This window comes from Heterodontus francisci, chromosome 38 (genome assembly GCF_036365525.1).
Source record: "Heterodontus francisci isolate sHetFra1 chromosome 38, sHetFra1.hap1, whole genome shotgun sequence".
NCBI classification, from domain to species: domain Eukaryota; kingdom Metazoa; phylum Chordata; class Chondrichthyes; order Heterodontiformes; family Heterodontidae; genus Heterodontus; species Heterodontus francisci.
In genome coordinates, this window is record NC_090408.1 from 42,970,134 (window position 1) to 42,996,391 (window position 26,258).

At 40.2% G+C, this 26,258-nt stretch overlaps 2 protein-coding genes across 8 annotated transcripts in view; one reads left to right on the top strand and one right to left on the bottom strand.

The window, feature by feature from the left end:
- The window catches only part of lctlb (lactase-like b), a 26,196-nt gene extending 8,214 nt beyond the window's left edge, over window positions 1–17,982 (top strand). The window contains exons 6-12 of one of the 3 annotated variants that reach the window (XM_068018239.1): window positions 2,099–2,260; window positions 3,467–3,741; window positions 8,568–8,694; window positions 9,685–9,884; window positions 10,625–10,688; window positions 11,379–11,532; window positions 12,978–13,037. In XM_068018239.1, coding sequence (XP_067874340.1) covers window positions 2,099–2,260; window positions 3,467–3,741; window positions 8,568–8,694; window positions 9,685–9,884; window positions 10,625–10,688; window positions 11,379–11,512 — 962 coding nt within the window. In that variant the 3' untranslated portion in view covers window positions 11,513–11,532; window positions 12,978–13,037. Of the gene's footprint in view, window positions 1–2,098; window positions 2,261–3,466; window positions 3,742–8,567; window positions 8,695–9,684; window positions 9,885–10,624; window positions 10,689–11,378; window positions 11,538–12,977; window positions 13,038–16,239 lie in introns of those variants that run through there. The other 2 variants (XM_068018240.1, XM_068018238.1) reach the window with 2 other exon arrangements.
- Window positions 7,362–26,258, bottom strand: part of zwilch (zwilch kinetochore protein) — a 48,047-nt gene continuing 29,150 nt past the window's right edge. For 3 of the 5 annotated variants that reach the window (XM_068018233.1, XM_068018232.1, XM_068018236.1), the window contains exons 13-18: window positions 24,863–25,019; window positions 22,780–22,808; window positions 22,542–22,678; window positions 20,603–20,698; window positions 19,477–19,595; window positions 7,362–7,535 (exon numbers count right to left, since the gene is read on the bottom strand). In XM_068018233.1, coding sequence (XP_067874334.1) covers window positions 7,438–7,535; window positions 19,477–19,595; window positions 20,603–20,698; window positions 22,542–22,678; window positions 22,780–22,808; window positions 24,863–25,019 — 636 coding nt within the window. In that variant the 3' untranslated portion in view covers window positions 7,362–7,437. Of the gene's footprint in view, window positions 7,536–17,920; window positions 18,032–19,476; window positions 19,596–20,602; window positions 20,699–22,541; window positions 22,679–22,779; window positions 22,809–24,862; window positions 25,020–26,258 lie in introns of all 5 variants that reach the window. The other 2 variants (XM_068018235.1, XM_068018237.1) reach the window with 2 other exon arrangements.

The following is a 26,258-nucleotide window of genomic DNA, read 5'->3' on the forward strand; positions in this document are numbered from 1 at the left end:
CCCCCGTCTTCTCCTCGTAGCCTTGCACATTCTTCCTTTTCATGTAACAATCCAATTCCCTCTTGAATGCCTCAATTGAACCTGCCTCCACCGCACTCTCAGGCAGTGCATTCCAGGTCCTAACCACTCGCTGCGTGAAAAAGTTTTTCCTCATGTCGCCATTGCTTCCTTTGCCAATTACCTTAAATCTGGGTCCTCTTGTTCTTGATCCTTTCACCAATAGGATCAGATTTTCCTACTCTGTCCAGACCCCTCATGATTTTGAATACCCTATCAATCTCCTCTCAACTTTCTCTTCAAGGAAAAGTCCTAACTTCTCCAATCTATGTAACTGAAGTTCCTCATCCCTGGAACCATCCTCGTGAATCTATTCTGCACTTTCTCTAATACATCCTTCCTAAAGTGTGGCACCCAGAATTGGACTTAATACTCCAGTTGAGGCCAAATCAGTGTTCTATACAAGTTTAACATAACTTCCTCACTTTTGTACTCAATGCCCCTAGTAACAAAGCCTAGGATGCTGTATGCTCTATTAACGGCTCTCTCAACCTGTCCTGCCACCTTCAATGATTTATGCACATATACACCCAGGACCCTCTGCTCCTGGACCCCCTTTAGAATTGTACCTTTTATTTTATATTGTCTCTCCGCATTCTTCCTACCAAAATGAATCACTTCACACTTCTCTGCATTAAATTTCATCTGCCACTTGTCCTCCCATTCCACCAACTTGTCTATGTCCTTTTGAGGTTCTACACTATGCTCCTCACAATTCGCAATACTTCCAAGTTTCATATCATCCACAAATTTTGAAATTGTGTCCTGTACAACAAGGTCTAGGTCATTAATATATATCAGGAAGAGCAAGGGTCCTAACACCAACCCCTGGGGAACTCCACTACAAACGTTCCTCCAGTTCGAAAAACATCCATTAACTGCTGCTCTCTGTTTTCTGTTACACAGCCAATTTCGTATCCATGTTGATACTCCCTTTTATTCCATGAACTGTAACTTTGCTCACAAGTCTGTTATGCAGCACTTTATCAAATGCCTTTTGGAAGTCCACCATATCAAAAGCATTACCCTTATCAACCCTCTCAGTCACCTCATCAAAAAACTCCAGCAAGTTAGTTGAACACCATTTGCCCTTAAGAAATCCATGCTGACTTTCTTTAATTAACCAGAGTTCTCAGAGTTAAGATTGAACAGAATCAAATAAAATGCAAACATATATCACAGGAGTTGATTGGAGTAATATATATGTATAGCTTGACAAGTGTTTCTGCTATAAAGATTAGCAGAGTTTATAGGGTGAAACGTTTCACTGGCTTCAAGTGGTATTTGAAATTCGAGCCATCGATGGATGTAACAAATTCCATGGAACTATCACAGTATACAGGTAGAGGCAGGTTGTGTATAATTACAAATTAACACATTGTGTTCTGTAGAAATATAAAGCCATGGATTGGGAGGGTCTTGGATGGTCATTCAGCTCTAGCATATCTTGTCTTACTTCAGTTAGAGCAGGAATGAGGGATTTCAGTTATGCGGAAAGACTGGACAAGGTGGCATTGTCCTCCCCACAGCAGAGAAAGTTAAGAGGAGATTTAATAGAGGTGATCAAAATTATGAAGAGTTTAGGTAGAATAAATAGGGAGAAACTGTTTCCAATGGCAGGAGGGTCAGTAACTAGAGGACACAGCTTTAAGGCAGTTGCCAAAAGAACAGAAGATGAGAATTTTTTTAATGTCGCGAATTATGATCTGGAATGCACTGCCTGAAAGGGTGATGGAAGCAGAATTAATTGTAACTTTCAAAAGGGAATCAGATATATAATCGAAAAGGAAACATTTGCCAGGCTATGGGGATAGAGCAGGGGAGTGGGACTGATTGGAAAGCTCTTTCAAAGAGCCAGCAGAGGTATGATGGGCCAAATGGCCTCCTTCTGTGGTCTATGATTCTATGAAGTAACTTGCTGCATTGCAGAGTTGTATCATTCACACATATTAAAAAAATTACAGCAAATACTTTCATATTGTAATTGCAAGGTCATTTGTGTGATACATATAACTTATAAAACATTCTTTTACTATGAAAGGACTGGTGGGTATTTCTATCACAAGTGAATGGGGAGAGCCAGTCGACATTACAAGCCAAAAGGATATTGAGGCTGCTGAGCGATACATCCAGTTTTATCTAGGCTGGTTTGCCAACCCTATTTTCAATGGGGACTACCCTCAAGTTATGAAAGACTGCATTGGTAAGTGTAAATAATGGAAGGGAATATTGTTAGCACACATACGAGACTGCATAACAAGTTAACTTAGCATGATGAGAGCCAAAAGCACAGATTAAACATATCTATTCAGATACTGGGATCTATAACAAAAGCAAAGTTTTGCAGATGTTGGAAATCTGAAATAAAAACTGAAAATGTTGGAAATACTCAGCAAGTCAGGCAGCATCTGTGGAGAGAGGAACAGAGTTAACATTTCGGGTCGATGACCTTTCTGCAGAATCAGTTCTCAGAAATGTTAACTCTGTTTCTCTCTTCACAGATGCTGACTGACCTGCTTAGTATTTCCAGCATTTTCTCTTTTTATTACTGGGGTCTATAATTCTGGCTTTCTGGTAGATTATTTAGGGGTCTAAAGTACCATTAGACAAACATGTTACAGAATACATTTGGTTTTCTGATAGCAAAATGTGAAAAGGGGATTATTTTGCGGTATTCGTTTAAATCCCTCTGCACTTTTGTGTATGTCACAGAGCACACGGGCGATGTGATCCCAGGGACTTCCTCAGTGTTTTGGAAGAGCCTATGCGGCTTCAGTTTGCCTCTGCATGGCATCACGGCTGAGTTATGTGACTCAACGTGTGGGCAATAATAAGCATGTATAATGGGTGGCAACTTGAAGGAATTGTATCCCCAAAGCCTTCTGTTAACGGCTGCTGTATACATCAGTGCAATGATTTCAAATACACAAAAAAAAATTTGCCTCAGAGTAGGGGAAGGATAAAGTATTCTAATGTGGAATCCTAGCATGGTGTAGAATTGCAAACAAATAAGAAGGCCTTGCATTTATCTGCTTTCCATGGGTGTAGCTTTTGTGTATTTTTAGTGAGGAAGTCACATTGAGGGAGCAATATATCTTGTACAAACTTTCAAACTTCCATTTTACTGTCAGGATTGCTTCCTGCAATTTCTATCCAAACTGTTCCTACACATTCAGATTATGTTAGTGCAGGTGTAGGAGATTTTGATTGAATCTGAGCTAGGTAAGACTATATTTTTATGAGGACACAATGCATTTCATACCACAACCTGAGGCAATCCAGAACAAAATTGGACTAGCTCAAGATCTTGGACAGCTGAGATCATGGCTTTGTATAAGAGCACATGTATTCAATATGTGTAATCTTTGTACCTGAATTTGATCTACCTTGCTGTTTTCTACATTAACAGGGAGAAAGAGCTCACAGGAAGGTCTGGGTGGCTCCCGGCTGCCTGCCTTCACTCCGCAGGAGAAACACTTCATCAAAGGCACATCTGACTTCTTCGGGCTGGGTCATTTCACAACCCGTTACATCACTCACAGGAGCTACCATTACAGCAAGGGACCAAGTTATCACACAGACCGGGACTTGGCAGAACTTGTTGACCCTTGGTGGCCAGACCCAGGTTCTGAGTGGCTGTACTCTGTACCTTGGGGCTTCAGGAGGATTCTGAATTATATCAAGGTATTTTCTACAACTCAGAGATACATAGATTATTATGTTGCTTCCTTTGCAGTTATAAAAAAAGACTTTCATTCATAAAGTGCCTTTCACAACCTTAAGCCATCCCAAAGCGTTTTACAGCCAATGAAGTATTTTTTGAAGTGTTGTAATGTAGGAAATGCAACAGCCAATTTATGCCCAGAAAGCTCCCACAAAAACAATGTAATAATAACCAGATTTATTTTTAAAGTTATGTTGGTTGAGGAAAAATATTGGCCAGGACACCATGGATAACTTCCCTGTTCTTCTTCAAAATAGTGCCATGGGATTTTTTTATGTCCATCTGAGAGAGCAACAAGGCTTCGGTCCAAAAGACAGGACCTCCAACCGTGTGGCACTACCTCAGTACTGCACGGGAGTGCCAGCCTAAATTTTGTGCTCACATCTCTGGAGTGGGACTTGAACCCACAACCTTCTGAGTGAGAGGTGAGAGTACTACCAACTGAGTAATATTAAGTAGAAGTCAAACTTGAAAATGTTTTGCAATGTTCATCTCAAGCATCAAAATATTCACCTGTAGCTCAATGAGTGGCACTCTTGTCTGAGTCACAAGGTTGCAGGTCAAGTTCCACTTCAAATACTTGAGTATATAATCAACCTCAGTGCTACATTGTCAGAGGTGCTGCCTTTCAGTCAAGATGTTAAACTGAGGCTCTGACTGCTTTCTCAGATGGATATAAAAGATCCCATGGCAATATTTAAAGAAAAACAGGGGAGTTCTGCCCAGTGTCACAGAATCATAAAATGTTTACAGCACAGAAGGAGTCACGTCTGTGCCAGCAAGAGTAACTCAGTTGATCCCACTCCCCTCCCCCCCCACCACCACCTTTCCGGTAACACTGCAAATATTTTCACTTCAGGTGCTTACCCAATTCCTTTTTGAAAGCCACAATTGAATCTGCCTCCACCACATTTATAGGTAGTGCATCCATATCCTAACCATTCGCTGCATAATACATCTTTTCCTCTTGCTGCCATTGGTTCTTTTGCTAGACACCTTAAATCAGTGTCCTGGCCAATGTTTCCTCTAAGCTGCATGGCCGTGCAGCAACCCAGAAATTCCCACGAGTCGGGTACAGGTTGACTCCTTTAAGTTACCATGCATGCACAGCTGTACATAAAGTTTTAAAGGTCCTGCACACTTAAATGAATAGACTGCACACAAGAAAAAAATTAGAGGGGACGTTGGTCCTGCCAGTATTTATCCCTCAATCAACATTGCTTTGTTTATTATCACATTGCTGTTTATGGGGCCTTGTGATGCACATATTGACTGCTGTGTTTCCTGCATTATGATAGCAACTCTACTTCAGAAGTACTTGATTAGCTGTCATGTGCATAAATGCAAGTTTGTTCTTTCTTTATAAACTAACTATATTTTCTCTATCCCTCCATAAACCACTGTCCATTCAGCATTGTCCTGGCTTCTAAATTAACTGTACTGTTCATATGTCTAAATTGTTTTGTGTGTGAATAAAATTTAGCTTTCACCAGCGTGTGTATTCACCAATTACAATTATTTAACTTTGACTTGTTGCGTGATACCCACCTGCTAACCTCACTCTTCAGCCTCTTCTGCAAGATATAGAGCTCTGTGGTTCATTAGCCCTCTGATCTTTCCTCCATCAGAAGAAGAGTCTCAGTTAAAGTTGGGAACTCAAATATGTGAGAAACTGTAAGTGTAAACTGCAGTCCGAATTAGTACAGCCTTCACCTGAGCACAGAGGCAAAAAAACAAAGGCAACTTTTTAATATTTCTTTTCCTGGTTATTCTGCATGGGTGAATCTGAAAGGCTAAAACAGACTTTATCTTAGATTATGTATATATAAAAAACAAAGACTTAAATGCTGTAGCTAACCCTAAGCTTTAATGTACTAACAGTTTAAAAAACAAACAGAAAATGCTGGTTATGCATAGGAGTTTCTTACAGGTTAATGTTTTAGGTAGAGTGGTCTGACCAAGAGTCTCTACTTAAAACATTAATTCTTTTCTGTTTTTAATTCAGATTTCCAGCATTCTGGTTTACCCCACCATTACCTCTATCTAAAGTATAGGTACAAATCCCCAAAACCTAGTCAGTTCGCCTATCAATCAAGTTAACTGACTTTGGAATCACAAACGAGACAGACCTGAGGAAGTGGAGCAATGAGAATGTCATGGACTGGTGAGCCGGTGGGGTAAATGGCTGGGCCATCCCGCAATTCTATTTACAATTACTTCCAAACCTTGGCTGAGCCGCAAGGATGTGCTGTGCGACTATTTGCGAATGGGGGATAACTTGTTGATACTGCAGCTTTGTTTTTTTTTTCTTGTCACAGTAAATCAAGATCTCCATGTTCTGGAACTCTGGGTGCAAATATCTTATGCAGACATACAGATTTTTAAAAATTATTAATTCTCAGGATATGGGCATCACTGGCTCAGCTGGCATTTGTTGCCCATCCCAAGTTGCCCTCGAGAAGGTGGTGGTGAGCTGCTCTCTTGAACTGTGGTAATTCATGTGGTGAAGGTAGGGAGTTTCAGGATTTTGATCCACTGCCGATGAATGGCGAAATATATCCAAGTCAAGATAGTGTGTGACTTGGAGGTGATGGGGTTTCCATCCATTTGTTCCTACCTCCTTCTAGGTGGTGCAGGTTATGGGATTGGGAGGTGCTGCTGAAGAAGCCTTGGTGATTTGCTGCAGAGCGTATTGTAGATAGTACACACAGTAGCCACGGTACACTCAGGGATAGGCACCAACATGCTGCACTGCCGACATTTGACAAAACTGTTGACTCAGCCACGGACATAGGGGAATTAATTTGTATGTAAAGTGTATAGGCAACCTAATCCCATCAAAACACAGACCGATTTAAACCACATTTCTCCCTATTTAGTGACTACCTGGCATTGTTTTTGCTTGCACAGTAGTCAATGTCTGCCCACGCACTTAATGTAGCAATACACAGAATCCGGATAGATGTCCAAACTGTCAGGTGTCATCTTGATTTCTTTCTCTCCCCTGTCCATGTCCATCTCTCTCCTTGCCTCTGTGTCCATCCCTCTCTCCCACTGCCACACTCTCTCTCTCTGACAGTTGCAGAAAATGGGAACTCTTCCCAGAGCAGCTTTGTGATTGGTCAGTTTTAAAAAAAAAATCACAGCCTTAGTTTCACACTGACAGGTGCTGGGAGTGGCTTCCCAACTCAGGACAAGTTTGGGGTTTTCTGCAGGCTTTTAAACAAAAAAAGATTGAAGCCCGCCGGAAAAACCCGAACTTGGCCTGAGTTCACAAGCCCTGTTCCCCGTGAAACTGAAACTGCCGGCTGTAAATTTTATTTATTTATTTTAAATCGGACTCGTCTGGAAAGAAGTCAATGGGAAATTTCTCATTCCTGAAATTGCCAGTCACAGACCTCAAAATTTTTAACCACAGACACGTTGCTAATATCTGGGTGCAGTGGCAGTGGATGTTCTTTCACTACTCTACAGACTAGGAGTCACTACAAAGTTCAGGAGCAGAGATACAACTGTGGCTTTGAGTGATAGATACTACAAAGCACATCACACTCAGATAACAAAAGAAACAAACAAAAATATCTTTATTAAGAATAAAACAGAATAGACAACAATTTTAAAAGCCTACAGCTAAAACAGCAAGATGACAGGAAGAACTAGAATATTCTAGGGAAAAGTAAGACACTTATTTTTGTTAATGTCTTGGATGCAAGGTGCTGAAGTGCACAGGTGTATGGTCCTGCTGCAAGTGAACCTGAAAAAGAATCAGAAAGGTCCATATCACAAAATTGCTTTATAAATATGGGAATACTTGCACTTATATATAACTCATCACATTCTCTTATTAACATCTCTGAGTACTCAGCATACAATGAACTACTTTGCAGTCATGTATGCAAATGCAGCAGCCAACTTGTACACACCAAGATTATTTCCCAGACACAAGCGATTTATGGAAAATAAATTATCAACCATTACCAATTGTAATTATTAGGCACCGTATGGTAGATCACTGCCAGCACGATTGGTTTATTCTCCATAAATCACCAATTCCGGACATGTTCTGTTGTACAACATGTCTGGGTTTAAAAAAAAACTTAGTATCTTTGCCAACTTTAGCCTGGTTTATCCGGTGGGGATGCAGTGTGAAACTAAGTGACATGAATGAAGACATGTGCAACTCACTCATGTTGGGGGAAAGGAATAGGCTTCAAAAAAATTGTTCTAATCCTTTGGAGAGAAAAGTTTTCTACAGTGGATTATAGCCATAGAGCAGAGTGTAAACAGTACACATGGCACATACACTGGTATGGTCTTGTAGATTTTACAGAAAGAAAATGCAGTACAAGTCTTATGCCTTGAAAAAGAGAGAGAGAGAGAGAGAGAGAGAGAACGAGACAACAGAATGGATAGTCTCCGTCTTGGTGACAAAGAGATCTATAAGCTCCTTCAACTTGTTAGGCAGGAGATGGGATTAAGGAGACAGTCTGCAGTGAAAAGAAGCTGCAGGTTACCTTTGCATTCCAGAATTATTTGGCAAAGGAGAATGATATGGTCCAATCAGATCTGGTTACAGACAATTAAGCCAATTGTGGAGCAGATATGGCCAAGTCTGTGCCCCTTGCACTTCAGTGATGGGATGGCTAGATGTGGAAGGTTCCAAGTCACTATTTGTTTCTTGCTCTATCACAACTTACTACATATAAGCACTGTACGTTATTATTTTAGTTTGTGAGGGGCTGAAATTTGATTGGTTGCAATGCTTTTCTTGTTTTTTTTCCCCTAGAGTCGCTATGGAAACCCAAGGATCTATGTGACAGAAAATGGAGTATCTGAAAAACGGCAGTGCACTGAGCTCTGTGACAACTGGCGAATGCAGTATATGAATAATTACATTAACGAGATTCTTAAAGGTGGCTCTCTTTACATCAAAATATGAAATTTTCCACAGTAAGGGCTACATATTATTTAATGAAACAGTAGATAGTTTATTTCCCACAGGGGAGGTAACAAAAACGAGAAGACAGAAAAAATTTGACAAGTATCTTATAAATGGAAGACTATTGAAGAAATAGAAGACAAAATTCCTTTTAAAAGACAGGAAAATGCCCCCCACCATCCTGCCCCAACCCCACCCCATAAAAACTGTCCTTAGAAAAGAGTCATTCCTGCCTTTTCATTAGCAGGTTAATTACAGAGAAAAACCTCACATTTAGATATTACCTCCATTTTTGTTCTCATAATTTTGGCTGTTTGAAGTGTTTTGTAGCATAAAATTGCTCAGACAGTACACAAACATAAAACAAGCACAGCTATCAAACCAGTAATCATATAATGGTGGTGGGAGAGCAATCCCTTAACAAATCACTACCGCAAAGAGGTGGTGACAAGCAACACATGCTCCATATTATTCACTAATTGAGCAATACTCAACCCTGCAACATGAGTTAAAGTAGCATGGGTGGGAAATGAGCCTTTTGGTGGGTTTGGGGAGAGAAAAGAACAAGAGGGAGGGAAGGCCAAGGAAGGAAAGAAAATGACAAAAGTAGGGGAGAGGGAGTGCAAACCTTTCTCGTCATTAAAGTTTCAATGACTCATTTAATAGGTTGTTTTATTTGTTACTTAGTTGAGAGGAAGCTTGATCAGTTCTGTTGGGCTTTTTTTTTTGCAGGGGAAAGTGGGGGGAGGGGCAGTTGTCCTAGCAGGACAATTTTGAAATAAAGACAGGAAGCGCTGGAAATGCAGAGCAGCCAGGTTAATGTTTTGGCTGTGGACCTTTTGCTCTGACAGAGGGTCTGCAGCCAGTACATGAACCGACCTGCTGTGAATTTCCAGCATTTCCTGTTATTTCAGTTTGGCAGCTTTGTTTTAAAAGAAACCTGTGATTTTGAAACTTTTTTCAGCTATTAAGGATGGTGTTAAAGTCAAGGGATACACATCCTGGTCACTGCTGGATAAGTTTGAATGGGATGAAGGATATTCAGAAAGATTTGGGCTATACTACATCGATTTTAAAAGCAAGAATAAGAGGAGGTATCCCAAGGCCTCAGTTCAATACTATAGGAAGATGATCAGCTCAAATGGATTTCCCAACCAGAGAGAAGTGAGTACCACTGATTTTTATCAAACACAATAAAACTTATTCTGGCAGTCCAGGCGAGAGATGATAGCTATCTGATATTAAGTTCTAGAATCATAAACAGGCTACAAACTAAGAAGAAGGAAGCTTAGATTTAAATGTTTTATGCAGAAATTGATGAGCGTATGAAAAAGAGGCAGAAGAGAATAATGTGGAAAATTGAAGGCAGAGTTTGTGAGGCAGTGGGCCACTGACAGGGTAATAGTTTTTGAGTCCAGCCAGATGGTCTTGTACTTTCCCATCTTCGTAAACTGACCCAGGTTTGTTCAATAACACTGGGGCTAATAAGAGTACCAATGGGTTCTGTCCATTTTGCAGCATTAACATACTTCATTTTGAACACAAATTGGGGGAGGAGAAAGAATAAAATAAAATGCAGCTATTAAATGAAAACATTACAAAATGCATTTTACTCCTGATGATAATCCTACAGAATAATTAAATAATTGCTGCTTTACGCCTGGTAACTGTCCCAGTTTTTGCTGTAGCATACAGAGTAGATAACTTCTGGCAAAAAAAGTAAAGAATGTACTGATGTTGCACAAATACACAGCACTGTTTAACAAGATGCATCAGCTCAGTCAGTCTGAGTTCCAGGAATCAGTCAAGCTCTGGTGTGATGTTTAGCTGCCCTCTCCCATAACCACAGAAAGCTGACCCTTACTAAAGACTTATAGAATCTTTTTACTTTCCTCTTCTGCTAGATTGAGAGTTGGAAGCGCAAGGCTGCAGAGACTTGTTCCACCACCAACGCATTGTTTGCTGCAGGTAGGCAAATGCAGTCATTCCATTGCATTTAGGAACACAGAGTTTGGCGTGAGAAATGACCTTTCAGTCCATCAGTCCCACTGTGGCCACAGCCCATGGACAGTAATTCCACCATGAGCTCTTCATTGATCAACACTGTATCCCACAAAGGATCAAAGTTCCTTGCACAACCTCCCCAGGGGGGGGGGGGGGGGGGGGGGAAAAAGAATCAAGCAATGCTATTGATATTTCTATCCCTCTCAATCACAGCCGCTGTTCAACAGTGAGAGTCTATTTATCAAAAGTAGTATGGGAAACACTTTAAGTTTGATCCCATAAAAGTAACAATAACCTAATAAAAATTAGAAATGCTGGAAATACTCAGCAGGTCTAGCAGCATCTGTCAGGTCAGTGACCCGAAACGTTAACTCTGCTTTTCTCTCCACAGATGCTGCCCGACCTGCTGAATATTTCCAGCATTTCTTGTTTTTATTTCAGATTTCCAGCATCTGCAGTATTTTGCTTTTATTAACCTAATAAAAATTACTACTTTGCAAGTTTGCTTGCAGGCTCTTCTAGCCTGCATTCTGGACCATGTACAGACACATTACAGAGAAATCCACTGTGTGTAGCATTTGGGTTAGCATCCTCAATGGCATTAATGCTTTTTCTTCACGTGCTTGTTCAATTATTTCCACTTGGATGGGATAGCCCGTGTCCATGGACCCATACTGCAACATGAATCAGTACTTTCAGTACAGGAGGAGAAGGAAACAAGGAGTACAGTGGAAGGACAAAGAGTACAAAACTATTCTTGTACAGAACGGAGAAAAAAGTGTCATTAGAATAGAGCACAGTTATGGAGGTATTTCAACATGGTTTAATTTATTAAAATGATGTAACTGAGTAGGCATCTCATAAGGAGCTATCCTTAATTGTATCTTTTTCACAAGAGTAGTCTAGTTAATTCAAAATCATTTTTGCTTTAGAAAAAAAATTCAAATTATCCATTTATTTGAATTGAGTAATTTAAAACAGTGCTGGAAGCATTTTATGTTTGGAAAAGAAATTAAAGCTAAGCAACTTCAAAGTCCTGCTTCAACAATTCTCTCATAACAGGCGTACAGGTCTCATTAAGCAGCACCCAGAGTAAAAACAAGGATGGATGGCACTTAAACACTCATGCTGATCAGTGCGAAATACATGACATTTACAGTGGGGAATAGATTGTATTCACAAAAAAAAAAGCTGCCAGTGAAAGAGACTAGATGGTCTTCCTTTGGGTACTATTGATGAATAAAAATACATTTTGGCTAGGTTACCCCGAGAGAAGGCATGTGTTCCCTATTTGACAGATCGTCTGTTTCTGTTCTTACTTGAAAAGGGCAAATAGGGCTTTAAACTGGCAACTAGCACAGAATGGAGACAAAATTTGCCACTTCTATGTTTGATGTCACATTTTAATGCAACATTAAATTAAGTACATAATCTTGACACTTCTCCCTTTCTTGGGCAACAGTGCAATACTGTTGTTTTCAAAACACTCACTTCATACAAAGATGAAAGTTAGTTATATAGAGAGCAAATTGAGGAAAGTGCTGCTGTATAACAATGCTGTTGCCTGGGAGTGGTTAAAGACAGGCAATACAGCCAATAGCATATCAGAAGAAATCAGACTGGTGTGTTTCATTTTCTCGATTTAAGACTGCTGATAACACAAGGTCAGGGGTGGGCAGGTGGGGAATTGATGTTTTGTTTACTGTCTATACTCCAAAAAGGATTATGCTAAAAATTACTGAAGAAACAGACAGTACTGTTAATTACACAGAAAAGGATATCAATATGTAGCAATACCACACCTTTCTCCCTTAACTAGGGCAAAAAAGGAACATGCATATAATCCCATCTTGTTAAAAGTTCTGTTCCCATGTTAAGACAACACCAGTTTAAAAATAAAAACAAGAAATGCTGGAACCACTCAGCAGGTCTGGCAGCATCTGTGGAAAGAGAAGCAGAGTTAACGTTTCGAGTCAGTGACCCTTCTTCGGAACTCGGGTCACTGACCCGAAACATTAACTCTGCTTCTCTTTCCACAGATGCTGCCAGACCTGCTGAGTGGTTCCAGCATTTCTTGTTTTTATTTCAGATTTTCAGCATCCGCAGTATTTTGCTTTTATACCAGTTTAAAAATACTTTTCTCATTAAAGTTCTTTTAAAATTCACCATTACACTTACAAAAGTGCGGGGCGAGGTAGAAGGAGGTGGTGGCAATCATAGGCTAATGGGTTCTTCTTTGTTTGCCCTTTTCAGCTAGAAGAACAGACCGAACAATTGAGAAGCAGGCAGACATGCCAACGGTTTGGCCAGTGCACGATGAAGTTTAGGTATTAGGGGTTTTGTGTCACCTCAGTGCTGAGTTCAAGCCTTGAAAGAACCATCCAAGTGAAACATTAGCCTTCTTGGTTATGGATAATTAATTAGGTTGTAATACTTTGCCCCCTTGTAGCTAAAAACTCTCAACACCTCTAGAATGACTCACTGAGCAATTCATTCAAAAAGTTAGGTTTCCAAGGCTTTACTGTTTGCAATAGTTTCCCAAACCAAATAACATTGCACTTCTACTGGAATAATTATTTGATTATGAAATACAAATAACTTACATTTAGATTTCTCTAGAGACATTGTGATGATTTCCCCCGATAAAGGAGGGCGAAATGACCTCTATTATGCATGTTCCCAGGCCACCAGAATGGGCTGCTGTCGAATTCACTGATCTTCATTGAGCAATGAACTATGACTGGCTTTCACCCCTCTCTGTGATCCATGCACCCACAACAACTCAGGCTACAACAACCTATGTAGCATTTATGTAGAACCAAGCCATGTAGGCAAGTTAGGATAGGTGACAAAGCTTCAGCTGAAGAGAAATTTTCTAAGAAGGCTTTAAAAAGAAAGAGGTACAGAGATGGAGGGGATTGAGGGAGAAAATTCCTGACAAATAGGATGGGAATAGAGGGATACGGTCCCCGGAAGTGCAGAAGGTTTTAGTTTAGGCAAGCATCAAGATCGGCGCAGGCTTGGAGGGCCGAATAGCCTGTTCCTGTGCTGTACTGTTCTTTGTTCTAAATACAGTTAAGGTAGCTTAAAGTTTTACCACTAATCATGGGGCAGGGGTGGGGGAACATTGCACGGAAGGTTACAGTCAGAGAACTGAAGGGTACAGGAAGCTTAAGGTTAGAGGAGATTTCAAAGGTGGGCTGGAGGTGAGACCTTGGGAGGGATTTTAAGATGAGGACAAAGAGTTGAAATTCAATGTATTGGGGATCAGGGATCCAGAATATATGAGAATAAGTCAAGCAGTATAGTTGTCTATTTCCTGTCTTACACTAAGTATAAACACCAACTTGAGAGGGAGAAAGAAGAGAGACCAGCCAGAAAGGCTGGTCAACCAAAGCATGAACAAAGATTTCACCAGCAGTGGGTGGGTGCAGTATATGAAAATATACAGCCAGACAGGGAAGCTTTATTGATGGGGTGCAGCTGTCACCCTGTACGCCAGATTTCTTTCTGGCCAGGAATTTCAATAGATAGATGTACAAAGTGAGTAAACATGCTAGAGTGTGATACAGAGCAATAGTTGATGATCTACTGATGGAGTCGCGAGAGGGACAACGAGAGCCAAGATGGATGGAGAGGAAGGTGGAGAGGCGAATGTCCATGGAGCAAGGTGTCCAGGATGGTTGCTGGGAAGAGGATGAGACAGTTGAGTTTGCTGCTCTGCATAGCCAGTGACAAATGCTGCAATAGGCATGGCAGAGATTACCAAGTAAGGAGTAGAGGGAGCACATGAGCTGGGTCCAGAGGGATTTCAGCCTGGCATGGCAGCAGGAATAAAAGCAGACTGGCGAGTAATATTGAGTAGGACAGAGTGCTAGGGAAGGAGGAGGTGGGATTGGAGAGAGAAGCAGAATTAGAAAATAACCAAAAGAAGAACAGTGGGGGTAGGGGACTCAGGCCCAGAGCTGTTGCCAATAAGTTCACATGATGGACTCAAAGACCTTTGACACAGACCACAGGCATAGAATTGAGCGTAGTGTTACAACTGAGGCGGGAGGAGTGCACTGTTTTAGTTCCACATCTTCATGGGTTCACAACATATATTTAAATTTTTTCCCCAATTACTAATATGCTCAATCATAGATTCTATTTTTATCCCAGAATAAAAACACACCAACCAGGTTTTTTTTTTAAATAAACAAAATCATCAATTTATTATAAAACAAGTCTTAACCAGTAATGAAGTTAAGCATAAGCAGAGATTGAAATATTAAAGTACCCTTTTTACCTTAGCCCCTCACACATACACAGTGGATAACTGGAAAAATAAAGGGAGTTTTGTTTTTAAGAGCTCTATTACAGACAAAATAAAACACTTGGGCTGAATACTTGCTCATTCTTGAAGAAACAGCAGATATGTTGATTTCCAAAACTGGCATACAGTCGGGCCTCAGAGTACATGTAGACGAGTCACTGGGAGCTTTTAGAACAGTTCTTTTCAGGCGGCTTGAGAATTAATTTCAGGCTTTTCTTCAAAGACAGGGAACAAGATGAACTGACACAGTGGACTTCTCAGGGTCTTTTAGAGGTGTGCTGGAAAGCTGAGCTGGGTTGTGGTCTTCTTTTCTCTTCTTGGAAAGTTTTCTTCTCCCCTTGGGAAGTTCTCCTCGATTTACACAGTTCAACCCCGACACAAAACAATTCAAAAGCAAAACCCACAATAGGAGGTCAACTGTTTGACCTCCATCAATCTTGACCGGTCACTTCTTTATAAATAACTTCTCCGGGTATCCAAACTTCTCTGTTGTTTATTGAGCTGGAGGTCAGGTTGTTTCCCGGAAAGGCTTGTTTTCCTCACAAGACCTCTCAGTGCCACTTTTAAAAAACATTTCCAGGGACTGTTTTTCAAAGTCTATCTTTCAAAAATGAATCCTCAAAAAATATATTTAATGAAACACAGAGGCATTTTCATAACAGCAGCAATGAAGATTTTATAGAATAGGGCTTTGATACAAAAGTAGTAATTAGCTCAGTGTCTTGAGGCCCTCTTGAGGGACAAGTTGAACTGAACACAAAAAAATTTGAATGCATTAAACAGAAAAATAGTCACAAATAGGAGTGATTCAAAACTGCAATTTAATTTCTATTTTTTGATGACATTTGAATGCCCTGGATCAGATTAATGCCTCAATTACATCCCAGGAAAGTCTCTCTCTCTCGCTCTCTATGGTTTATGTGCTTCAGAAGGAATTTAATACTTCGGTAATGAGCGTTTTCCTTTAAAAATCAGAGGAACAGCAGAATTTGGTGCCAATATTCTCAGACTAATTTATGGTAAACAAAAGATGCAACCCAGCATTTTTTCAAAATAAATTAAACCAGGTACACAGCAGGATATTTTCTAACATGTTAAATATGCCTATTTATTTGGTTTAGTGAGAACCAAAGCATTTCTCGGAAACAACTGAATACAAGTTTTGCAGTGTAATATTTTTCCTTTCCCCTCCATTTTTAGATCCTCTTGTCAATCATATGGAGATGGTGACTGAGATTGTCGTTCCAACTGTGTGTACTCTTTGTATACTGCTGAGTGCTGTTTTACTGATGTTCCTACTTCGGAGGCAGTGAAAAACCCGCACTCCTGTTGCGACAATACAATGCTCGATGTGCAACAAAAATAGACAACTAGCTATTTCAGCAAGTTTGTTAAAATATGACATAGCCTTCAAAAGAATGAGTTGGTACTTCTCTGCTGTCACCTCCACAGACCTGATGGTTTTATTGCTAATGAATGAGATGACCCGTTACCAGGACAGCACAACTGCATTATAAACACAAACCTCTGATTAGAATTCCATGGCTGAGATAAAAAAGGAACTCAACAGGATAAAATGATTCCACTTCTAATACTTCCTTCCTGAATAGGCACAGTGCCTGACCCAGGTCTATATTAACAAGGTTTCACTATGGATACAGGATAATAAATTACAAATAAATCATGTGTCTCCTAATAGAACAAGTTTTTGCAGACAAACCATTTTTCATCATTAGAAATGATTAATCAAATTTTTAAAATAAAAAGATACATAGTGACAATAGGAACAGTAACATGCTCGGTCCGTGTGATGATGGAAAGATGTGAACTGAAGAAATCAGCCAGTCCATCAATGCATTATTCTAAAATCTATAACAGCTTGGTCCAGGTACAAATGTAGAAGCTATATAATTATTGGGCCAACATTTAGATCAAACTGGGCCAGTTCTCAAGAGGAACAGGTGATTCTTAATGGTGAATTATAAACAGCTGTTACAAATTTGCTTATTACATATACCATACATTCATTGAATATAAAGATGATATTTATACCTGAGAAAGTTTTATTAGTTCATCTATTGCTATGTTACTAATAAACATACAGTTGTTAGTCAGATTTCGGGGACATTTAGTCTGGCCTGGTTCAAATATAATGGGCTGTGAAAGCTGGGATTTTTAGGCTATGGGAACATAAATGTCACTTTAACCAATAGTTTTAATTCGTCCAATTCCACATTCCCAACAATAACACTACACAAAATAATAAACCCAGACAGAAATAAAAGATCATACAAAAGATTTGTCACTCAATATTTAAATTTAACTCATGGTGTGTCAATTATTCATTTTTATGAAATGGAATTTAGATACTAATTTTAGTAATACAGGAAGTATTTAAAAAAAATAATAAATTTGCAGTTGATTTAAGATTATTTACTGAATTGTGTCAACTAATTTGATTCATACACTGGATTTCTGAAATGGGTGAAAGTGAGGTTATTGTATGGAGTTGCATGGAATTTGACAGGCTCAGTACTTTAGTGGGGAAACACCACACAGATTCAGTGCTTTTTTTGGCAGACTAAGGGGAGGGTCGTGGCAAGGAGGAGAGAGAGCACCATGACAGCTCATTTCAGTTTCACCAAGGAAAAATGCTAGGCAAGCCATATATGTGGGATGGAGAATGAAAACATGAGCAGGTTCAGCATTCTGTTAATGGTCACTACAAGGTACATGAGAAGGTTTTAGAGTGACTAATACCTGGTCTGTGTTCAGTACTTGTGATGGGCTGGTTGACTTCCCATATGCCAAAAAATTGGGATGTCACTCTGCATTCAGGAGAGTGAAAAAAATATTAAATTTACACACTGGTTAGATTTACCTTTTCTCCCGAAGATTTATATGAAATGTGCCTGACTGCAGCTGATCATTGTGTTGTAATAAAACGCCTCCTCGTAATCACTATTCAAAGTTGCATCATCAATTGGCAGATCTTTTTTAAAAAATCAAGGGAGTAATAGTATCAGTGATTGTGACACTCTTTTTCTCCACATTGCATGCACTAAATCCTATTTTTGGGAATAACCTCAACTGGTCAGGTTTCCATGGATCATAAGGATTAAACAACCATGCACATTTCAAAATAAAGTGCTTCAATAAAATCAATCCCTAACTATATAATACAACAGTACAGATATAGATCAAAAACAAACAAACATTCAGATGAGCACGGTGAAATGTTCTGAATTTACAGCACCATTTATTGTTTCCAGGGAGAAGCAACACACTGTTGGTTTAATCTAAGCTTTGACAAACACATAGGCCTTAATAGCAAGTATCCTAAACTAAACAATCTATGTAGAGAGAGAGAGAGACAGAGACAGGGGTGGGGGGAAAAGAGAGGCAGAGGGAGAATGATTGTCAATTAAATGTCCACATTTCTATAAAGCAGTAAGTATCTCATATACAGGGGCGGCGCAGTGGTTAGCACCGCAGCCTCACAGCTCCAGTGACCCGGGTTCAATTCTGGGTACTGCCTGTGTGGAGTTTGCAAGTTCTCCCTGTGTCTGCGTGGGTTTCCTCCGGGTGCTCCGGTTTCCTCCCACATGCCAAAGACTTGCAGGTTGATCGGTAAATTGGTCATTAGCAATTGCCCCTAGTATAGGTAGGTGGTAGGGAAATATAGGGACAGATGGGGATGTGGTAGGAATATGGAATTAATGTAGGATTAGTATAAATGGGTGGTTGATGGTCAGCACAGACTCGGTGGGCCGAAGGGCCTGTTTCAGTGCTGTATCTCTAAACTAAATTAAACAGGAGAAAAGAGATTTGAAAAGGTTACATACAGACAGATCTGGGAGATTCAGAGTAATCACAGTAGCCCCATCACTCTCCTAACAGCTAAATGAGCGGACCATAAATTTAATCTGGGACCTTTGTAGACTGTATGGATGAGATTTTAACTCATGTGAAACCCATTCAGTTACACAGGGTTAATAAAAAAGGCCAATGGCTCCCTAGGAGATGATGCAGCCAGCAGGCTGTCTCTGCTCACACTTAACTATGTTATAGGAAATTCACTGCCATGCTCATCTTGTTACAGTATAGAAACAGAGATTGATAGATTTTTGTTAAGTAAGGGTATTAAGGATTACAAACCCTAGGCAGGTAAATAGAGTTAGGATACAGATCAGCCATGATCTAAATCAATGCCATGATGGGCTGAATAGCCTACTCCTATTCCTATCAGAGAAGCTCATAAGATTTTCATAGTTTTCACTATGGCCCAAAAGGACCATCAAATGGAAGATCAGCCAATTTGAACACCAAAGACACTGTTTACAAAACAAATTCTAATTTAAAAAAGGTGCACCAGATTGATGTCAGTGCCAGGAAATGTAAATATCTCTGGGAATGTGACTGCATAAAAGAAAATACCTGGGGTATTAAATATCACATGATCCACTGGTGGCCTGGTGTTGAGCTGCCACACGGTCTTTAATTCTCTCTGCCCGTGGCCACTAATAATCTCCATTCTCCACATGATGGGGTGCTCACTAGAACGCAAGAAGACAGGGTGTCATCAGGAAATCACTTCCAAATATTAGAAGAGCTGCCAGTGTTATTACTGATCATTCCCACATCCCATACTCCAATCCATGGGTGCCCAACTTTTGCAGCAAGGGTCATATCCACTGGCCACAACTAATGAGTGGGTCGTGCATGGTTACAGCACTTTGGGTCAGGCAGAATCATGTCTGGAATCTTAAAGCATTCAAACATCACAGGATTTGAGTATACTGGCAGCACAGTTGCCCAATGGACACAAGACATAAAAAAAAATTAAGACATCCATAGGCATAACAAAAATTGAAGCCAACCATGGATTTGGGAGCTAGCTGAAAATAAATCAAACTCCCATGTTATAGACTCCCATGCATTAATTGGTTGGCTGCTTACTCCTTCCCTCTTTAGCTAGCTCATGCTTCCCACACTTGGATCACAGGATCAGCTGATGCTATCCTCTCCTTGCTTGTCCTGTTCCACTGCTGTAATTCACCACCCAGTCTGGTCTGATCCATAACAGTCCAGTGTCCCCCTACTATCAGGTCTAGTCTGCTCTATCATTATGCTCCTGTACCCTGAAACTTGCTGTCTAGCTCCCTTGACTTTGGCACCTTCCTTCAAGAAGCTTATTACCATTCTCCCCAACCATGTCTTTGCTCCCTTCACCCTCGCTTCAAGGTTTTCCCTTTATCATGGCTTATTACCATCCAGTGTTTTTTTCCCTTCATCACAGTTAAATGTTTTCCCACAATTGAGACACTATAGCAATGGAAGTTGTTGTAGTGCCAAATACAAATCACTATTCCTCCTATGGCAGTGTAAAGATGATGATTCTGCCCACTCCCCTTCCAAAAATAACAATTAATCAAATATACATCAACACACCATTTACTATTATAAACTGTGCTGTGTACTAACCCTTTTCTCAAGTATTTTTAACCAGAAAATGTACAATTGCTTTTGTGTAAACACAAACATTTTTAGTTATGAACCTTACTTCTCATAGAAAGCATTGATGGCTGTGGGTCTGATTGGCAACTGAAAAACATGCTGCTCATCCAGTGGATTGTCCTTGTAGTATCGTGAACAGGACCTGTCACAAGAAAGATCAGGGATTCAGTACAATTTTTTTTTTTTTTTACAACCAATGAGATGGCAACCAATTTTTTTTTTAAATTCGGTCATGGGATATGGGAGTCGTTGACAAGGCCAACACTTATTGCCCATCCCTAATTGCTCGAGAAGGTGGTGGTGAGCTGCCTTCTTGAACCGCTGCGGTCCATGAGGGGTAGGTACACCCACAGTGCTGTTAGGAAGGCAGTTCCAGGAATTTGACCCAATGACAGTGAAGGAACGGCGATATAGTTCCAAGTCAGGATGGTGTGTGGCTTGAAGGGGAACTTGCTAGTTGTGGTGTTCCCATGCAACTGCTGCTCTTGTCCTTCTAGGTGGTAGAGGTCATGGGTTTGGAAGGTGCTGTCGAAGGAGCCATGGTGCATTGCTGCAGTGCATCTTGTAGATGGCACACACTGCTGCCACTGTGCGTCGGTGGTGAAGGAAGTGAATGTTTGTGGACGGGGTGCCAATCAAGCGGGCTGCTTTGTCCTGGATGGTGTCGAGCTTCTTGAGTGTTGTTGGAGCTGCACCCATCCAGGCCAGTGGAGAGTATTCCATCACACTCCTGGCTTGTGCCTTGTAGATGGTGGACAGGCTTTGGGGAGTCAGGAGGTGAGTTACTCACTGCAGGATTCCTAGCTTCTGACCTGCTCTTGTAGAGAAACCTACAATAATAATTTCACAATCACTAAATCTTCAATGTGAAGAACATGGAATATACAGACAGTCAATTTCTATCCTCACAACCAAAGTCAACACCACTAATCTTACAGCGTGCTAGAAATAAAATACTTACCCCACAGAAACTTAGAGCACAGGAGGCCATTCATCCCATCATGTCTTGGCTAGCTCTTTGCTACAGTAATCCAAAACTAATGTCACTGCCCTACTCTCTCTCTCTCTAGCCTTGTACCTTCATCTGTTTCAAAGGGATTTCAAACGAGAATTTAATCATAGGAGCTTAAGTTAAGCCAGTTAAGTTTTCCCTTGTAGTTTGAAATATCATTTTATTATGCGTACTGCACAAAAATCATCCACACGGATGTACCAATTTTCTATATAAACTTTAAAACTTCCCTTCTTCACAACTCAAAATGATTTTAACATCCCTCCAATCACTATTCTGATCTTAATATATGTTTTGTATATGAAAAGCACCCATTATACTAGACACATTTGTTTTATTTCCATTTTGCACACTCTTGCGTTAAACTGCCAAAATATGCAGAATTTCAATGAAGGAAAAACCTTTTTTGGTTTCTTCCTTAATCTAGATTTGTTTTGGAGTCAAATATTAAAATTGGTCTCTATGAATTAATATAAAAAAGCTCAATATGAACTGAAAGCTAGATTGATGGAGTGAAGTATTACATGGATAGTTGTGTCCAGGTGCTTCTTTTTTGGAAGTGAGAAATGAAGAGTCATGGCCATAGTGCAAGACAGCAGCAAGATCAAAAAGGAATAAAAAAGGGAGAATGAGACAAATATCAGGCAATAGTAACTAGATGACATCAAGCTTTGCTTTAAAAAGCTTGTAAATTGTAAGAAAAAATAAAACAGGGAGATGAGTTTAACAGTCTTGAGGTTCTGGGAAGAAGTTAGACTAAGGGACTGTGATGATGTTGGTTTCAGCACACTGATAAACCAGGCAGGGGGAAAAGTACACAGCTCAGTATACCAATTAAAGGGCATGGTGTTCATATAAAAAAAGCATCAAGGCAGGACAAGGCAACACTACAGACAAAGAAAGTGCCTTTCTGTATTGTAACTCTCAAGACGATCATTTGTACTGGAATATCTGAATTAGATAAAGTACTCACTGTGTCAGTGTAAAGATGTTCTCATGGCTCAAGTTAAGGAAGGCACTACAACTCACCACCAGCTCGAGCATGTGGTGGAGTTTATGGAGACGGAGGATCTGCTCTTCTAGATTTACAGTGTAATTCACAAAGTAATCCTGCAGAGCAAACAGCAACAGGTCATGAAAAACTAATTATTAGATAGGAAACTAAATTTCAATTTTTTTTGTGATTTATAAAATCCATTCATTGTTCTTACCAAGTAATTCAAAGTGGTGAGTTCTTGACCTAGAAGAAAATATTTTTTCAATAATGACTTTCACTTTGTTATATGGGATTAAACTCACTTATTTACAATATTCTACGAGGTGGGACGGGGGCACTATAAGCCTCTCTATCACTCCAAGCCTCATGACACATGTAGTTTACACACTTTTCCTACAGCACCTTTCCACGCAAGTGCAGGAGATGCAAAACCTGCACTTTTACCTCCTTTCTCCTCACCATCCAAGGTACCAAACACTCCTTCCAGATGACGCAGCAATTTACTTGTACTTCTTTCAATATGCTCTAATTGCTGCTCACAAGCTGGTTTCCTCAACATTGGGGAGACCAAATACAGAGTGGGTAATCACTTTGCGAAACACCTCCGTTCAGTCCGCAAGTGTGGCCCTGAGCTTCCAGTCGCCTGTCATTTTAATTTTCCAACTTCCTCTACTCTGACTTTTCAGTCCTTGGCCTGCTGCAGTGTTACGATGAAGCTCAACGCAAGCTCGAAAAACTTAAAGTCAGTAATTTACAGCATAGAATGAGGCCATTCGGCCTATCGGGTCCATGCTGGCTCTCCGTGGAGCAATCCAGTCCCTCGCTCAATCCCCGTAGCCCTGCAAGTTTATTTTCTTCAAGTAACCATCAAATTTTATTTTGAAATTATTGATAGTCTCTGCTTCCACCACCCTCCTGGGCAGCAAGTTCCAAGTACTGCGTGAAAAAGTTCTTCCTCACATGCCTCCTGCATCTCTTGCCCAAAACCTTCAATCTGTGTCCCTAAGTCCTTGTACCATCAGTTAATGGGGACACTTTTTCCTTGTCTAACTTATCCAAGCTTGTCATAATCTTCTACACCTCTATCAAATCTCCCCTCAATCTTGTTTGCTCAGGGAGAACGACCCCAGCTTTTCCAACCTAACCTTATAACTAAAATTCCCCATCCCTGGAACCATTTTGGTAAATCGCCTCTGCACCCTCTCAAGGGCCTTCACCTTCTTCCTAAAAAGTGTGGTGACCAGAACTGACCAATATTCATCTTTTGACTGGGCATTTTACAGTCTTCTAGACTCAACATTTGAGTTCAACAACTTTAGATCATAACCTCTGCTCCCATTTTATGTTGTTTTCTTTGCTGTATTTTTTTCTCTTCTATTTCTCCCTCATTCCTCTTTTGTATTCGGATGTCAGTTACTCAGGATCTTGCCATTCACACCTCCTCTAGAGGAGGTTTCTTTTTACTTGTCCCATTACTACTCCCTTTGGCTTTGTACCATGAAACCTTTTGTCATTTAATCTCTCCTGCCCTCCAACCTATTTCAGATCTTTCCTTTTGTTTTTTCCCCATCTCCCCTCCTTTCACTTGCTCAAAACTTATTACATTTCTAACTTTTTCCAGTTCTGATATAAAGGTCTCAGACCTGAAACATTAACTATGTTTCTCTCTCCCCAGATGCTGCCAGACCTGCTGAGTAATTCCAGTATTTTCTGTTCTTATTTTAGTTTAGTTGATTCATTACTCCAAAGCCTTGGAGGACCAGTGCTAGTGTCAGCCAGGGGGTGCCTGATTTCTACTTATCAGTCTGCAGTGGAGATCAGCGACTCAGCAGCAAATGATGGATTAAAACATATCTGCTATCATAATGCAGTGTAATTTTACTTAAACAACTTGCTCCATTTCCCCAGCTTCATTTCAAACTCATTTAATTTTCTGTTAGTCTTTTACGCTACCCAAAGATCACGCATTGATCTGTGATAAATGAAAGAAATGACAGAACCTCTACCAGGACTCTGTTAATCCCGCATTTGAACTGCCTACTGGGTAGGTACCCAAGAGCAGCTTACTGCACCTCACCCTCTGGTCCTCCTCCCCTCTCTCCACATGGAGAAGCTCAAAGTATTTTATTAGAAGGTCTCTCTAGAAGCATGGTACAATCTGGAAATTGTGGCTGTGAACCAAACGCTGTCAGTATATGGCACTTGTGGAATGTACAGAAATTTACAACGAAATGGAGCATTTTAAAAATCAAATAATACCACATCAAACATTAGCCATGTAGTGAAAGAAGATCTACCTATAAAATAGTTTATGTAATCCCTCCGCAATTTATCCACTCCTATCTCCAATAGCATTCGGATAGCAGTAAGTCCATTGACAGAGACAGTGGGCATAGTGCCATGGTAAGACTGCTGAATCAGCTTACTGAGAGAACTGTTACTTCCTCGATGGATCTGAAAAGTGATCAGAGGTTCTTCAAATGTTCCAGTAACATTTTAATTTCACAAATCCTATATTCTTGCAAAAGCAGAACAAGGAATACTTCCCAACCGATAGGCAAGTTTCTAGAACATGTACATAACTACAGCAACTTACAATGTTAAGCCTAAGAGGGACCATAACTAATTGAAGTACAGGACTTTGAGGAGGTAAGGATACAAAGTAAGTAACTATCAATATTTGTAGTTTGTGGAAGCAGGAAGACAAACTAGGAGGGTATTAGAGAAACTAAACATCAAAAGGTGTGGATTAGAGTCTCAGCAATAGTCAGTAAAGGGGCTGAGATGTGTGATATTGCAAAGGTAGTAGGTGCAAGGGTGGAATTAATATGGGGAAAGAATGGAGCTCAGCATCAAACTTAGCCTAAGATGATGGTGGAGTTAGGGGCATAGGCATGCAAGTGTTTTGCCTACAATAAGCTGGAAGAAAGTCTGACTTATCCAAGGATTAATGCCAGAGGGGCAGTTAGAGAATTAAGCAACAGTGGGAATCAAGAGAAGAGACACAAAGGATAAATGGGATGTCATCAGCATACATAGGAAATGGGATCTATTCTACTGAATGTCACCAAATGGAAGCACATAGATATCAGATTTGGTATTGTGTAATGAGGTGGGATTAATAAATGATCTCATAGTTAAGGATCCTCTAGGGAAGAGTGATCATAGCATGCAACAATTTCAAATTCAGTTTGAGGGCGAGAAACTGGAGTCCCACTGGAGTTAAACAAAGGTAATTACATAGGCATGAGGACAGATTTGGCCCTAATGGACGGGCAGGAAGACTAAAAGGTAAGACAGTTGATGAGCAGTGGCAGATGTTTAAGGAAATATTCAATTCCTCCCAACTAAAATATATTCCAGAGAGGAAGAAAGATTCTAAGAGGGGGAAAAACATCCATGGCTAAGCAAGGAAGTTAAGGATAACATAGACAAAAACTAAGGCATACCATACTGCTAAGGCCAGTGGCAGGCTGGAAGATTGGGAAACTTTTAAAGATCAACAAAGGCTTACCAAAAATGTAATAAAAACAGCAAAGGCAAATTATGAAAGGAAACTAGCACAAAAAATATAAAAACGGATAGCAAAAGCTTCTATAAGTATATAAAAAGGAAGAGAGTAGCTAAAGTGAATGTTGGTTCTTTGCAGGATAAGACTGGGAAGTTAATTGAGGGGAACACAGAAATGGCAGA